This window comes from Rhipicephalus sanguineus, chromosome 5, assembly GCF_013339695.2.
Source record: "Rhipicephalus sanguineus isolate Rsan-2018 chromosome 5, BIME_Rsan_1.4, whole genome shotgun sequence".
In the NCBI taxonomy this organism is placed as follows: Eukaryota; Metazoa; Arthropoda; class Arachnida; order Ixodida; family Ixodidae; genus Rhipicephalus; species Rhipicephalus sanguineus.
Window position 1 is genome coordinate 115,611,457 of NC_051180.1, and position 17,049 is coordinate 115,628,505.

At 45.8% G+C, this 17,049-nt stretch overlaps 1 protein-coding gene across 1 annotated transcript in view; it reads left to right on the plus strand.

Annotated features, from left to right (window-relative positions):
* The window catches only part of LOC119394920 (disintegrin and metalloproteinase domain-containing protein 10), a 177,831-nt gene extending 162,406 nt beyond the window's left edge, over positions 1-15,425 (plus strand). The window contains 3 exon segments of the mRNA XM_049415682.1: positions 6,745-6,859; positions 12,885-13,019; positions 14,686-15,425. Coding sequence (XP_049271639.1) covers positions 6,745-6,859; positions 12,885-13,019; positions 14,686-15,018 — 583 coding nt within the window. The 3' untranslated portion in view covers positions 15,019-15,425.
* Positions 15,426-17,049: the final 1,624 nt, after the last annotated feature.

The following is a 17,049-nucleotide window of genomic DNA, read 5'->3' on the forward strand; positions in this document are numbered from 1 at the left end:
GAACGTCTTTTTCTTTACCTCCATTATCCAATGGTCCAACGACACCTAGATGTACAAACCCAATATACGCATGACTGTAACGCTATATTTTACGTGCGGCACGGAAACCAGGAACATAGAAAGTAGGAGCACGTGGACATAGTAATGGCGCACACATTCGCAATCGCCTCATATTGTAACAAACCACGCATTTATAAAAGGTGGTGAAAGAGAGAGAGAGAATAAACGTTTATTAACTATTCCTTAATTAGCACCTAAAGTGGGTGGGGCCCTTCGTCCAGTGCTCCACTGGCTATTGCAGCTCGCCGGGCCTGGTCCAGGGTTGCCAGTTGGCTTCCCAAGGCCTGATCCGAGAGTCAAGCGACTGCCAGGACTTCATGACTGTGATGAAGTCATACCAACGATGCCCGATATAGGAGCTTTAATTGACTGTCAGGACTATCTTCGCCGTTTCAGTTCTGTTTATCTGTAGCTACCGTTATTCCTGTCCATTGCCTCAAATACCCCAGGTGGTGCGTTACGAAATGAATCAGCCTTAGGAATGGGAATCGTTAGTTTGTCCGTGTGTTCCCCGCTGCCCTGTTCTAATTCTCTGTGACGTGCGTAGCGCTTGAAGAAAAGTACTCTCACTTACTCTCTATAGCAAGCTCTAGTTTAAGATGGCAGCAAAGTGTGAGTGAACAGTTGGCTTACGTATCGCCTACTACAAACAAGAAAAACAGTGTAAGCGTATGAAAAGCTTTCGACAAATCTTGTGTTTAAATAGGTAGACAACCTCAAGAAAGGAAACGCACCGGACAAGGCTGGACTTACAACTGAAGTTTGTTAAATAACGGTTTTCCCTAGGCCACCATCACGCATGCGTTAAAACACCATCATGTCAACATATTATCTAGCACGCATGCCCACCCCCCTCTTTCTTTATCTTAACCGGACCTTAACACGTGTGCTACATGGGAAATTATAGACTATCAAGGTAATGAAATTCTTTATCAGTTATCTGCACCGAAGGTTCATTGACACGTAATTCAGCGCTCAACTTCCTGATGTGGAAAGCTTCGCATATTTCTCTTTCCAGTCTATTGCGTTCCCTTCCCACAATCGAGACACTCAAAATGGGGTGTGCATCCACACTTCTTGCAATGCAAGGGCAAGTGCCCTCCTGTGACAGTTGGTAGCAAATTGCGATGTTCACGCATGCGGTCGTTGATGCAACGGCCCGTCTGGCCCACGTAGGACCGACCGCAGGAGAGAGGTATCTCATAGACTACAGACGTCATGCATTTTGTGAAAACGGTAGAGTGTTTTTTTCCCACACACCCGGCTTGCGTCCTTGTTCCCTCCTGTGATGCTTTTGCACAGCCCGGACAGTTTTCTGGGCGCAGAAAACATCAGAGCAATGCCGTTTCTTGTGGCCACCCGTTTAATGTTGTGTGATAAGCCATGAAGGTATGGAATAACTTGGACCTTTTTCCTTTTCGAGGAATCCATGCCCTCGTCAGACTTCCCTGACTTCTTCCTCGTCATCTTGCTGAACAAGGTTTCAGCGACGGTTGTTAGTAATGAATTCAGGTGGCCTTCCGAAGTTAACCTGGCCTTTTGTGCATCAAAACTTTCTTGCATGGTGTGCGTGCAACTCTTGTTAAGAGCATTCGTGAAGCACAACGAAACAATGCCTCTTTTTATTAATTTGGAATGGGACGATTCGTACGGGAGAGGGGCTTTTGTTGACCTGGGACAGTAACTCCAGCACACATGCCCTCCACACTGAAACTTAATGTCCAAATCGAGAAACCTAATTGCATTCTCATGGTAGAGTTCATAGGTGAACTTAAGGTCGCGGGAGGAATCTTCAAAACACATTAAAATACTCTTTGCAGCTACTTCTAGGCTGTCGTCTGTTTGAAGGCGCAAAAGCAATAAAAAATTATCGACATAGCGGAACACCCTCACGATTCGTTCGTCATGTAGCCTCTGATTTAGAATCCTGTCAAACTTGGATATGAAAATTTGACACAAAACAGGAGCAACCTTAGATCCGATTCAGATACTCCTTCTCTGAATAAAGACATCATTGTTAAAAGACACCAGAGTATTTGACAGGTAAAACTTGAGGAGTTCCATAAACGAATCAAGAGACAGAGCGCATGAATTCATAAAGGCTATTTCCCCTCGTTCTTCAATGGGTTCACGCACAGCTGTCAACAAATGCTCATGTGGGATTGAATAAAACAGGTCCTCAATATCTATGGACAGAGCAGCATTGGCACAGATCTAACTAGACTTAAAGCAGTCCACGACCTCCAGGGAGCTCTGTAGGCCAAACGGATCCAAAGTGTCAAGGCTTTTCAACGCACGCTGCAAGAATCCGCTGACCACTAGCTGCCAGGAACTTCCTTCTGTGACAATAGTTCGAAACGGTACTTCGGGCTTGTGAGTCTTAGCCGCGAAGAACACTTGTAGCACATCTTCCTTACTTTGTTTGACGGCTTTCTCTAGTCCCCCAAGTTGCAGGTTTCTGAGGAGTTTTAAAGCTTGAGCTTTAGCCTTTTTAGGCAACACATCCGCTGGTCGAAAGTTCTCAATAGCAAGCCGTGCTTTCTCGTTAAAAAGGACGTTTGGAAGCACGACAAACCCACCTTCTTTGTCGGACTGTACCAAGCTGAGCTCCTGCCTGTTGAAGTGCTGAACGACTGGTCTGAGGATATTATCACGTCTACCCTCGTTCCCGTGATATTGCAACAGACAATCCACTCCTTCTGAACGGGTCCGATTCTTTTCATCCACTGGGGATTTTTCCGCTATCTGGTGAACGGTCGCTAGAAGTTGGGGTCCTGTAACCTACGGCACCAGACTGAATTTCGGGCCTTTGCTAAGAAGCCTGTCAATTTTCCGCTGGTAAGGCATCCCCTTGGAAGTACGTAACACTCACAGTCTCGCGTTTTTTTAACGTTTCTTCGGGAAATTCTTGCTAATGTCGTTCCAGTACACCTCAGTGACTGTGTTAGCTAGGCGTCTCAATCGCCGCAATTTTGCGGCACCAGCTAACTCGTTTCCTGCTTGAAGACAAACAACCCGGAGCCAGTCATGCCAGTGTCTAACTTGCCTCCAGTGCTCTGACTTCAGAATTCGGCACACTCTCTTCCAGTGACCTGTCGTTGTGATTCACGAATGCTCTTAACAAGAGTTGCACGCACACCATGCAAGAAAGTTTTGATGCCCAAAAGGCCAGGTTAACGTCAGCTGGCTACCCGATTTCATTACTAACAACCGTCGCTGAAACCTTGTTCAGCAAGATGACGAGGAAGAAGTCAGTGAAGCCTGACGAGGGCATGGATTCCTCGAAAAGGAAAAAGGTCGAAGTGATGCCATACCTTCATGGCTTATCACACAACATTAAACGGGTGGCCACAAGAAACGGCATTGCTCTGATGTTTCCTGCGCCCAGAAAATTGCCCGGGCTGTGCAAAAGCATCACAGGAGGGAACAAGGACGCAAGCCGGGTGTGTGGGAAAAAAAAACAATCTACCGTTTTCACAAAATGCATGACGTCTGTAGTGTATCAGATAGCTCTCTCCTGCGGTCAGTCCTACGTGGGCCAGACGGGCCGTTGCATCAACGACCTCATGCGGGAACATCGCAATTTGCTACCAACTGGCACAGGAGGGCACTTGCCCTTGCATTGCAAGAGGTGTGGATGCACACCCCATTTTGAGTGTCTGGATTGTGGGGAGGGAACGCAATAGACTGGAAAGAGAAATATGCGAAGCTTTCCACATCAGGAAGTTGGGCGCTGAATTATGTGTCAGTGAACCTTCGGTGCAGATAACTGATAAAGAATTTCATTACCCTGATAGTCTATAATTCCCTATGTAGTACACGTGTTAAGGTCCGGTTAAGATAATGAAAGAGGGGGGTGGGGGCGCGTGCTAGATAGTATGTTGACATAATGGTGCTTTTTACGCATGCGTGGTGGTGTCCCAGGGAAAACCGTTTTTTAATAAACTTCAGTTGTAAGTCCAGCCTTGTCCTGTGCGTTTCCTTTCTTGTGCTCGTGTTTGAAATTGCTGGAACCCTTCACTACTCATCATGTACCAAGTGGCCCAGCAAACCACGCTCCTAAAGGTAGACAACCTTTTTATCTGGCACAGTCACCAGAGGAGCACATATTTACTGTCTCTTGCCCCTCGCAGAGTGATGATATTTTATCTTTTTTTATTAATTTTCCGTGTTCGAACTGTCTCTTGTTTTTGGGAACGTTTACTAAAGGGACTCAGAACCAGCATGATAAAGTTTACACGTTTAGGCATTTGGTGCTACCACAATAAAAGAATGAAGAAAAAACGCACCCTTGTAGGTGTGATAGCGATCAAAGTATTCTCCTCTTGGGAACAATTTTTCACCCTTTTTGACAATGGACGCATTTTCCAACAGAACGCCCTTAGCGCGCTCTTACTGAGTTCTTGCATGGTTTCAGTGCGGTAAAAGAAATATACCTTATAAGGCGTTAAGGGTGCCCCGGCACTGCAAGTTTTCAAGCAAATAAGAAACCATGGAAGACATTTTACCACTGCCTTGCATGATGCAATTTTGTGAGCGTGCTATGTATTGACGCAGTTAACTATGGATGTCATCTTGGCTGCTAGTGCAGTACATCCTGATTACGTGTAAGTAAATCTACCGTGCACTAGGCCTTCATTTTATTGCAAGTATTGAGGGACATGCAACATTTCATCCCGATAGCCACATAACTAGCACAGTTGTCCGTTAATTTTACAGTGTTCATGGTCATTTCATCGCAGTAAGGATTAGGCCTCACCTACTTGCAGCTCGATAGATGGGTAACTTATTGTTTCGATGCATCCTATGTAGTAGATCGTATGGCGGTTCTGTGTCTTTCAACAGAATGCTATAATTAAAACAATGCAACCGTACATGTTGCTTCGTTGGGTGTAAAGGGATGCGTTTTGACCCACACGCACACATGCACACACACTATCTTTGTTCTCACTGCCTTTAAATAAACTGAAGGACATGCCAACGCACATTCGCTTTTTTGTTTTAGGAAGCCAGGTCAGGCCACGATATATACGGGCTGATAAAATTCGTTTAACGTAGGGCTCTGGCTTCTTCCGGGTGTTCACACGCCGGCTCTCTTCTGTGAGTGACGCCTCTTTTCCTCGGTATGCACACCAACGACCGATAGCACCAGAGGCCTCCGCGGTGCAGCTTGCCTGACTCAAGCACGAAGGGGACAGCACGCGGAGGCCTCTTGAGCGTACGGTCCTTAGCGGCGCACACTTGCCCGTTATCAGATCGACGACGCCCTGCCCTAAAGTGCACTTTGGGCGGGCGCGTTCGCTCTCACGTGAAATGTGGGTGTTTCCCAACGCTCCTGTGGCACATGCGCCGACGCTGAGATTCAGTTACTCTAGTAGCGTTCTTCCTTACGACAAAGCGTCATATTGGGACATAATTCACATATTAAAAAATAAACGCGAGAGCCATCTCAAGCGCAGTTGAGTGTCATATACGCTGCCTTTATCTACGGGGGCGTAACTTCTTTGCTGTAGGATAATTACAGCCACAAAAGAGTTATTCACAGCAACTACACCAAATTTCGCTTTCTCTACCTAATGCCAGCGTACAATAGGAGACGTTGATTCTTGGGCACACGGCTAACGAAAGAAAGTGTATAAATGTGGGAAAGAAAACGATTGTGCATAGTATCAGATGGCATGAACACAAATTTGTGCATATGAGACCCAGGAAACCACGGAACATGGACATGCAGATTTGAGAACATGAGTAAGTACAAGTACCAATAAACACACGCAAAAGTTCACAATACCGCCACACAACTGCAAGAGACGCCAAAACACACATACATGTGTGGTGCTCGTGTTTTCTTTGAAAATTTGTCAAGCGAAAAGGCTTTCATTTTAAAGCTCCAGGTTAGTCATCTATGAAGTACAATTATGTGACGCTTAAATTAGCCGTGTAAGGTCCCAGTGGGATCTTACTTGAGGCAACGCTTATAAGGTAACGTTTGGTGAAATCAACCTGTTGCACAAAAGTGCCCGCAGAAGGATAACGCGCAGAAAATTATGTATCGACAGTGCAAGTGATCCCAAACAACTGTGAACATTGCATCGGTTGTATACACCAAACTCGGTACAATAAATGATGCGTACCATAATGCGAATCGATGTTAATGCCTCGTTAGTCTTTATAGCGCGACTCACAACGCACGTGGGTCACATCGCCTTTGCAATGCGTGCCCGATAAAGTTGTTACTCACTCGGCGTGCCCGAATCCTCGCTTGCATTGAATATGCATACTTACGTTGCTTAGACCACCAAAATATAAAACTATACTCCGGAGGCCTCTTTCTTTTTCTCGGAGAATTGTAGTAACTAAAAGTATAAATTGTTCACCTTAATGGCAAACACAAGAACAAATGTAGAAGAAAAGAGGAAAAAAAACAGCGCAGTAGAGAAGGTATGCACTTGTTTAATCTTGCGTCCAGGCTTCATCTTGCATTCAACTGCGATGCTCCTGACAAGGTCTTGCAAGAACCATTTTTCATTAAAAGCATACATTGCTAGACATGTCAGCGGGCGCCATGACGCTTTTATGCGCATGCCATTGGTAGGGCAGCTGCTATTGGTGCTCAGGAGTACGCAATAGAGGACGCGCTCGATTTCTCAACAATGCCTGCAATAGGGGTTTATTCCTTTGCAGGTCTTCTTTCGAGTGGAACCACCCGCCCTACGACGTTCCGAACCTATTCGCAAAGCCGGGCACGCCGTGCGACAATTACAACGGATACTGTGATGTATTCCAAAAGTGCCGCGAGGTGAGTGCGTGTGCCCTTTTTGTCTTTTATTTTGAAAGACGAAAAGGCCAGCCTGGAATGAGCCTCGTCAGAGCAGAGTTCTGTTTCATCTTAGGCTCATGTGGCACTTGTAGTGTAGACGAATGATCTTACTGGTATTCAAGCTTTAGCGTTTATTTCTGGCGTTCTTAAGGAATGAAAGAAAGAGCAGGATAGTAAAAAACACACATATTCAAGTGAGACAATCGTGTCAAGCCAGAACACAAGGTCTGGTATAACAAAAGAGGACCCGTCAGGTCGGCTCCCTTTGTCCTGGATCTTCAATTGTTATCACTTATGGAATAAGCGGGAACCGTGTGGTGGAAGAAAAAAATTCACTCAGTACAAATAAATGCAATTACTCATCACGTACGCAATCTTCACTGTCAGTAATTGTCAAGCACATTATTTGACAGTACGACTGTCTGGCCTTCACAAAGTTGAATGATTATTTTAAAACGAAGACTAGATGCCTTAGGAGGGTGTCAACTTGAGCTTGTTGGCATAGCTTCATCTTCGGAAACAGCGCGAGCACACGGGACAAGAAACACAGACAGGACTTTGCGCTGGCTAACGACATGAGCGTTTATTTCGTGCGAACACATATATACGCTTCCTTGGAAATAGATAAACAAGAGAGGATGAGGGAAAGGGAAAGGCAGAGCACACGTGTTGGGAGTATTCACCTCGTTCAAAGAAAGACTTGCTTCCATTTTCATCTCATCATTCTAAGCTTGTCAAAAGGGCCATCGCGCTCTCCGCTATGAAGAATGCTCTTGGGTGATTCCACGAGAGATCGAACATGCCTGTCCGGTCGCAATTTTTGTTTTGCCTGGGTTTTTTATATGTTATGTGGGCACATTCAAAGTGCACGGAACTGAAAATTTTATTTCCAAGAAACGCTCCCAGCGCACCCAAAAAATATTTGAAGGTGGCGGCGCATGCCTCCTGTTTTTGCTCACTGCATTGTTTTCGGATTTCACGGCCGAATTTAGCGCGAACTATAAATGATGTGTCGAAAATTTATTTTGCTGGTTTTAATACGCACTACTGTGAATTACATCCATGCTTTTTTTATGCCGTCCTCATTAAGAAGAAAATGTGAAAAAATGGCAAACACGGCCGAAATCAAAAAAGGGTCCTAAGTTTGAGGCGCCTTGGCGCCTTTACTATTTCAAACAGAAACTTGAAAACAGTGTCAACTATAGAAAAGAGCCTTTGCAACATTTATACAGAAGATAATTTTCCTACGGGCAACGCAAAAAAAGAAAAAAATAGTTAAAGAAGCGAGTTTTTTCAAAAAAGGACATTTTCAAAAAATAAAATAAAAAAACTCCGGTCTCAATTTTGACGGTAATTTTTTATCGAAGAGCGCTTATGTCAATGAACATACGGTTTTAATATCATATGTCCTCATTTGCTTTGTTTACGAGATATAACTGGCCAAAGTGACCCTTGCTGTGAGTGCTCACTTCAGGGCGACTGATGGTTGTTAATAGCTTGCATTGTGCGTAAATCGCAGTTTTAATTATTCTGCTGCAGCAAAACCTTGCTCTGGTGGCTTTTCGTCAAGAAAAATGTGTTCTCAGATTTTATTTGGTTCTACCGTGTGCGAAAGTGGGCTGCTGCCGCCTTCTAAAGGGTGATTCCACGAGAGATCGAACATGCCTGTCCGGTCGATATTTTTGTTTTGCCTGGGTTTTTTATATGTTATGTGGGCACATTCAAAGTGCATGGAACCCAAAATTTTATTTCCAAGAAATGCTCCCAGCGTGCCAAAAAAGTATTTGAAGGTGGCGGCGCAGACCTCCTGTTTTTGTTCACTGTAATGTTTTGGGATTTCACGGCCGAATTTAACGCGAGCTATAAACGATGTGTCGAAAATTTTCTTGTTGGTTTTAATACGCATTACTGTGAATTACATCCATGCTTTTTTCCAAGTATCTCAAGGAGCCTTTGCAATATTTATGCGGAAGATCGTTTTCCTACAGGCAGCGCGAAATAAGAAGAAAATAGTTAAAGAAGCGAGTTTTTTTTTTCAAAAAAGTACATTTTCGAAAAATAAAACAACTCAGGCCTCAATTTTGACACTTTTTTGTCGAAGAGCGCTCATGTCAGTGAAAACACCATGTTAATATGTATGTCCTCATTTGCTTTGTTCACGAGATTTAACGGGCCATAATTACCCTTGCTGTGTGTGCTCACTTCAGTGCGATCGATAGTTGTCATCAGCTTGCATTGCACTTAAATCTAGTTTTAATTATTTTCCTGCAGTAAAACCTTGCTCTGGTGTCTTGTCGTCAAGAAAAATGCATTCTCAAACTTTAATTATGTCTAGCGTGTGTGGGGATGGGCTTCTGCCGCTCTCTAAAGGCCGAACGCGTACGCAGTTTGCAGCTTACAACCTCAACTTACCCGCCAGTATTCGTCAATCAGAAGCACGCGAGACACCGCGAACACCTGTTTTAGGTCACTTTGTCAAAACTCTCCTTGCACACAGAATAAAGCATCTGTATGCAGCGAAGGCCAACTTAATCTGTAACTAAATGCCACAATCAGCAGGCGCGCTGTTATGCAGTTGTTTTCTCACTGCCTGCTTGCTTCCCTTCCATTACATGCATTGTACGCTCTAACCATCTTCCCCATTCGACGCACATTGTGCCTAAACAACATTTGTAAAAAAGTTAGCTCAATGATTTCCGAGCCGTTTATTTCACTTCCCGCAATCACATGTTTTCGGCGTCGCAGATAACGTCTTCCTGTATCATGTCGACCTTTACCTCAGCGTTTCAGCAGCCAGAAAACGTGCGGTGCGGCATGATTAAGCCAAGAGTGGCCGAAGCTTCCCAATCGATGATGTTTTGTTGCTACTTTACTTAAGTGCTTTCCCACGTCGAGGACAGCAAAGGTCATTGGTGGCACCAGACGGACATTACCCTTAGTTTTGACAATGAGTGCGGCCTACAAATTAAATATTACAGCCCAAAGCGCTTAGACACCCTTAGTCATAAAATGTTAAACCGTAAGCAGTTCTGGAAAGGCATTCATGACAGCTGCGCAGATGTGAGATAATTTGTGCGGCGCCGTTCAGTATAAACGTTTCGGCTTGCTCTAGGTCTAGCTGTTCACTACACGCGATGCGCGCGGCCCATGGCTACGTCCGATTGTTCTGTGCCGATTATTTACGCGTTCACAAAAAGAAGATTGCTGAGGAAAACGTTTTCTTTGCGCAAAATTTTTTTCTTTGCTCTTTTTGTTGTTGCCTACCTCCAGAAGCTACTGTCATAGGCTGAGGATCTTCGCGACACCTGCGAGGTCTGCTTGCATTGCTTTAGGCTCCTCAAGGAAAACCTGTCTACATCTAACCGCGATGAGGTAGACCAGGCATTCCTTCAGGAAGAAGAAGCGGTTGATATCTTGAACAGGCGCGCCCATCTTTCCTCTGATGATTGTAGGCGAGGTTGTAGGCTGCAAACTGTTTACACGTGAGCCATTTAGAGGGCGGCAGCAGCCCACTTTTGCACACGCTAGACACAAATAAAATCTGAGAACACATCTTTCTTGACGAAAAGCCACCAGAGCAAGGTTTTGCTGCAGCAGAATAAATAAAACTGCGATTTACGCACAATGCAAGCTATTAACAACCATCAGTCGCACTGAAGTGAGCACTCACAGCAAGGGTCACTTTGGCCAGTTATATCTCGTAAACAAAGCAAACGAGGACATATGATATTAAAACTGTGTGTTCATTGACATAAGCGCTCTTCGATAAAAAATTGCCGTCAAAATTGAGACCGGAGTTTTTTTATTTTATTTTTTGAAAATGTACTTTTTTGAAAAAACTCGCTTCTTTAACAATTTTTTTCTTTTTTTGCGCTGACCGTAGGAAAATGATCTTCCGTATAAATGTTGCAAACGCTCTTTTCTATATTTGACACTGTTTTCAAGTTTCTGTTTGAAATAGTAAAGGCGCCAAGGCGCCTCAAACTTAGGACCCTTTTTTGATTTCGGCCGTGTTTGCCATTTTTTCACATTTTCTTCTTTTTGAGGACGGCATAAAAAAAGCGTGGATGTAATTCACAGTAATGCGTATTAAAACCAGCAAAATAAATTTTCGACACATTATTTATAGTTCGCGCTAAATTCGGCCGTGAAATCCGAAAACAATGCAGTGAGCAAAAACAGGAGGCATGCGCCACCACCTTCAAATATTTTTTTGGCGCGCTGGGAGCGTTTCTTGGAAATAAAATTTTCAGTTCCGTGCACTTTGAATGTGCCCACACAACATATAAAAAACCCAGGCAAAACAAAAAATGCGACCGGACAGGCATGTTCGATCTCTCGTGGAATCACCCTCTTGTTAGGTCATGTCAGCATCAAATCGCCTCAAGCTTCACCAGTCAAGTGTGCAGGTTGAAGAAGGCTGGCTTCTCTGACCAATTCCTGTCGGGGTTGGCCGAAGTCATCCTGAAGGAGCACCGTAAGCCGGCGAAGCCTCGGGCTGTAGATGACAGGGCAAGAGTGGCGGTCATACCCTATCTGCACGGTGTTTCGCACAAAATCAAGAAGGCTGCCGCGCGTGCCAGCGTGAGGGTGGTGTGCTCTGCGCCAATCAAACTAGGATCATTGTGCAGAAAAGTGAACGCCCCTCTCCCAAATCCTCCCATCTGCAAGAAGCAACATGCGACGCGGTTTGTGCCCTGCAGGACTGAGGTCGTCTATGAGATACCAACGTCCTGCGGTGGCCGCTACGTTGGGCAAACAGGGCGTTGCGTTAATGATCGGCTGCGAGAGCACAAGAACAATCTCAAGGACAATACTGGAAGCAATCTAGCAATCCACTGTGCCGAGTGCGGTTGCACTCCGAGTTTCGATCAGACACGTATCTTACGCAGATATCGTGACTGCCACGCCCGGGAAATATATGAAGCGTTCACGATTCATTCCATCGGGCCATCATGTGTAAGCGCACCGTCCATCGCACTAACCAACAAGGAGATTAATTAGCTCCGTGCTTGATCTTTGCTTCTTCATAGACTAGTCATGGCGCAGGCGTAGGGCTTCCCCTTTCCCTCATCCTTTCTTGTTTATCTATTTCCAAGGAAGCGTATATATGTGTTCGCACGAAATAAACGCTCATGTTGTTAGCCAGCGCAAAGTCCTGTCTGTCTTTCTTGTCCCGTGTGCTCGCGCTGTTTCCGAAGATGAAACTAGATGCCTCAATGGCTTCACGGCAGTGACCTTAGGCTGCTGAGCATGAGGACCAGGGTTCGATTCCAGCCCATAGATAAATTATTGCTATCCGAAGCCCAATGCATGAACATTTTGGCGTAGTAAAACATCAAAGTTTTTTGGAAGAAGCTGAATTTCGCCGTTCCACCCTCTTATCTCCTTCACTTCATTCTCCATTGTGTGTTTCACATTGTCCGTGAGTTGTTTTAGAAGCAAAGTCAGTAAACTTAATCTGCCGCCTGCTTGTCGCGTAAGAAAGGTGAGACACCACATGTTGGCAACCTTCTGTCACATGACTGCGAAAAAGGAAAAATAATAAAAAAAAACGCTTTAAAATCCGTGACGTCACACTGGCTTGTATCGTTCTAGCACAGCTAAGTTTGAGCATGAAGGAAAAGGGACGAAAGGGCAAGGAAGAAAGCAGACAGGTGACGGGATGAGCGCTCATACTGTCGCTTGTCTCTTTCCTTCCATTCTTATGTCGCTTTCCTTCATGTTCATACTTAGTTGAGTTAAAGCAACCAACTCGCCCAATCAGCAGTACTATGACAGGCTGACGTACTCGTGCGGAGATTTCGGCGTGAAATTTAATGGAAATTTGACATTCATTTCCTCTTCCATTAATAAACAAATGATTATAGAATTAACGGAATCAAATTTCTCAAAGTATGCTGTATCAGTCTGAACTTATTCGTCGTTTCACTTTAGTGTTCCTTTAATTAACAGTGCGTAACCGACGCGAGCGCTTTCATCAGTGTTCTGGCGCCCATTGCAGGTGGACCCTTCGGGGCCCCTCGCCACCCTTCGCAAGCTTCTGCTGTCCACGGAAACCATAATTTCTCTCAGGCGCTGGATATTCGACAACTGGTGGGGAGTGCTCCTTTTGGGTCTCTCCGTACTCGTCTTTCTGGTGAGTACGCGGTAAGGTACGCAGATGTTCAAGGACAGCGAAATGTCGCACGTATTACGCTGCATGCTGTGTGATGATGATGTGGTAGGTGTATGAAGCGCTAAAATAAAAATTCGACAGCATGTTACACTCTGTAACACTTGAAGAAGAAAGCCTATTGCGGGCTTGGCTAGTCATTAAGTCGTACATTCAGGGACCAGACTTCTTGCAAGGCATAAAGAGCCGCAGTGTGTGGTGTTGCACTATACCTCGGGCATCGGCCCAACCTTGACCAAGCGACGATGCAATGTGATGACGTCATAGTGCGACGTCATGAGGACGTCACTAATTTTTCCTATCTGTGACGTAATTTCGACATCGCGTAGTGACGTCACAACCCCACGTTATGACGATGGCACATGGTGACGTCGCAGCAGGATGTCATTGGTGACGTAAGTCACGTGAATCATTGCGCCACTTCACTCACCTGCAGTGTCTCGCTCAAGGTGTCGCCGTGCTTCGCTCAACGAGACACTTAAGGCTTTAGCCTTAATAACGCTAACGGAAACTCAAACGTGAGGTGTCTGAGTACTCGTCAAGCTGTCTCTACGAAGAGCAGAGGTTAACGACGGCTCCCTTCATAAATGTGATGAAAAAGAAGGAAGTCGTCTTGCTCTTCTTCGTGTTATCACTATTATATTGAAACCAAGACACGCGTAAATCGAAAGGTGAAGACTTTCAGTACGAACGATTTTTCGTATTCATGTTAATCCTTCCATTCGATCTGTAAATGAATTGAGACTTGAACTATATGTACAAAATCTACCAGCCTGCTGGTCAACTGAGATCCTACAGCGACCACTACGGGAAGGTGTTGGTCCTAAGTAGACTTCCGGACCAGGACGAACTTTTATTCAGCTGTGAAGCTCTGAATTCACCATTACATGGCCTCGTATTGCGATTCCTTGGATGAAAATATTTCGCCTTTCTCAATATTCCTCGAAATTTTGTATTCTAGCCGTACCAAACTAATTTGCCAAGAATAAGTGCGAGTCATATGAAAGAAACATAGTTAGCGTTAATGCGTACTTCAACGGGCATTACACACACATTTTGCTGCACTCCGATGCTTCGCGCCGCATTCAGGCTATGAACTGACTGTACTAACTGTACCTTTATTACAAATGTGGCAGCATACCTGCGTTCTGGCTCTGAAATAACTCAGTGCAGTGAAAAAGTGAAGATGTGCTCTTTAGACAAAATATACTTTCATTCTTTAGCGATGGTTGGCCTGAGTGCTATTATTATGTATTAACTTCCAGAGATCTTGCTCGAGCTCTATTGAAAATTAGTTATCCTTCCGGGTAATTAAAGGAAAAACTACGATTTTCATCATACTAGGTTTGCTTAAACGTTTTGTATATGTGTCTTGGTTGCATCGCTTTGCAACCTACAGAAGTTGGAATCCATAAAACTAAGAACCTATGCATGGCAGCCAAAAGAAAGCCAGGCGCTGTGGCACTGAGAATGGGCTCAGCTTTTATTGTACGCTCGAGATTTTTCCTTAAATGTAGACCACAATATCTTAAACACTGTTTTTGAAATGCCGCTGCTGGCACCACCATGAAAACCACGAATTAGAAGGCATATGCGAGCGTTCACTAAGAATGTCTGCTCTCCTGCGCAGTGCGTAGTGGTCAAGTTCTTCGGGCGGAAGACGGACCCAGTGAAGAGCGTGGCGGGCAGCGGCTCAGGCGCCAACACCGTCCCCGTCGCCTGCAACCCCGTGGTGCAGCCCGTAGTTGCCGCCAGCGGCGGTGGCGGCCCGTTCCGCTCGAGCCAGGCTGCGACCAAGGCGGTCATGGCTTCTAACACGCCGGGCGTCGTGTCGACGGCGTTGGGCGCCCACTCGGCCCCCGCAACGGCCACCACGAGCAACTTCGTGAAGACGACGCTGTCGCTGCACCCTCATCCCGCCGCCCGCTCCTACCTGAGCCACGCCGGCAACGGCTGGGTCTGACCATCGAGCCGCCTCAGCGTAAGGGGCACCGCGACCAGCAGCTACAGGCACCACCACCCTTGCTGCGACCCTGCTTGCTACACGGTGTACGGACTGCCGCAGTCGACGCTTCGCAGGCCCGTCACAGCAGTGCCGGCGGCCGCGACCACGGCGGTGCCGGCCGCATGTCTGACGGCGACCGCACCGACTACTAGTGCCAGTGCCGCCGCCGCAGCTCCCGCCGTGGTGCCTTTATTTCAGGAGCCCTACACATACGGGTCGGACGCTTACTGGTGAAGCTGGCGTCTGCTGGGGGAAAGGGTCGCTACTACTCGGGGATCACTTGCCTTCGAAGAAGGGTCATAGATTTGCGCCGGTTCCGTACAAGCAAAACGAAGAAGCAATACATTAGAAATTAAGAGGCGACGACGCACACGAGTTCGGAATACCATTCAATGAAGCCATAGCGACAGGGACCAAAGAAGAGGACAGGACGTGCGCACATCCTGCCCTCCTCCTTGGTCCCTGTGTTTTCGGCGCTACGGCTTCATTGAATGTACCGAACCAACTAGCCCAAAAGTCTGTTATTTCGGATTGCCAAACGCTGTAAAGTTGCATTTATGTGAACATCGTAAAGTACAAGAGGTCAGGACATGCTCGTTAACCTGCTGTTGCCCGTACCTATGGTGCTTTCCAATTTGAATAATCGTTACGGTTGCTAGTCATTGCTAATGCATGTCGTCTCGTCGTACCCTGTTGTAATGCGCTGTTACTTCTTCCGAGCAATCGATAGGGCATGCTCACAAAAGCGGTGGAACTGCTATCTAAATTGTCGCAATCGCTTGGCACACAGTCGTTGCAATCATGCGTCGAAGAGGTCCTTACTATGTCTCCGGTAAAGCTAACCTACCTATCCGTGTAGGTTCTGACTAACCGTATATCAAGCGGTTTCATCAGGGACACAAAGGGCGATGACAAAAAAAAAAGAAAGAAAGAAAAACGGCGAGCTTGTTGTGACATCTTGTGGCAGCCTTATGCGGGGTTGTAAGGGCCAAATCAATCTACAGTGGGTAAAAAAGGACACAAGACCTCAATGGAGGCTAGTTTCCCAAGCCGCAGCTATTTCGTGTACGTCGCTACGCACAGAGTCTTCGCTTCGGCAACTTTCGGTATGATAAATTTATTGTAGCAGCACCGCTGCTGCTATCGTAGCTGTTTTGACTGGTGCGATCGTTCTTGCGCGGAGCGTGCCTCAAATTCGGGTGCCTTATGATTCACACATGACTCCGACCTGCATGTAACGTCGTGATGCCATTTGTCAAGGGATTGCGGAGCTTCCTTCTCCATATTTTTCCCCTAAACACAGTAGATTATCGCTTAATCTTACTCGTTTCTCGCTTAGATCATTCCGTGTTGAGCTCTCCCGTGGCCAGTCATAAGCTGAATTTGTAACACTACTGCGGCCTTAACGGTTGAGCTCAGGCCGACACAGTTTACAAAAAATGTGTAAGACCGAGTTGTCACAGCAGTAGTTTCCGGAGAAATGAGGGCGTACAGTCCAAGACGCTCTTGTAGACAATGCCACGCAAAAAAACAAAAACAAATATCAGCGAGATGTACGAGCGACACTCTGTCGCAGACACGGTAATCGTTACTTTTCTACGATGTCATGTTTTCAGAGCGTAATTCAAGGAAGTACACAAGAGCGAAGACTATTGTCTGGAATTGATAGTTACTATGACATACGGTCCCCCTACACCCTTGCATCCACATCAAGGACAGCTGGTAATGACTAAGCTAAAAACTGTTTTCATGAATGCTCATTCCTCAGTAGTATGGCAAATGGTTGACAGTGGCTATACGTTCTTCTGAGATCATTCGCGTGAACTTAATTTTAGTGCGAAGTTACATTCGCTGATCATGTGCAGTACAATACACCGTTATGTAAACTGTTAATATACCTCGACGCGCGACGCCACACGAAAAAAAAAACCAACAAATTTTACGTGTTTTCAGCTGCCAGTCTACATTCGGTGAAGAACCGTTACGAAG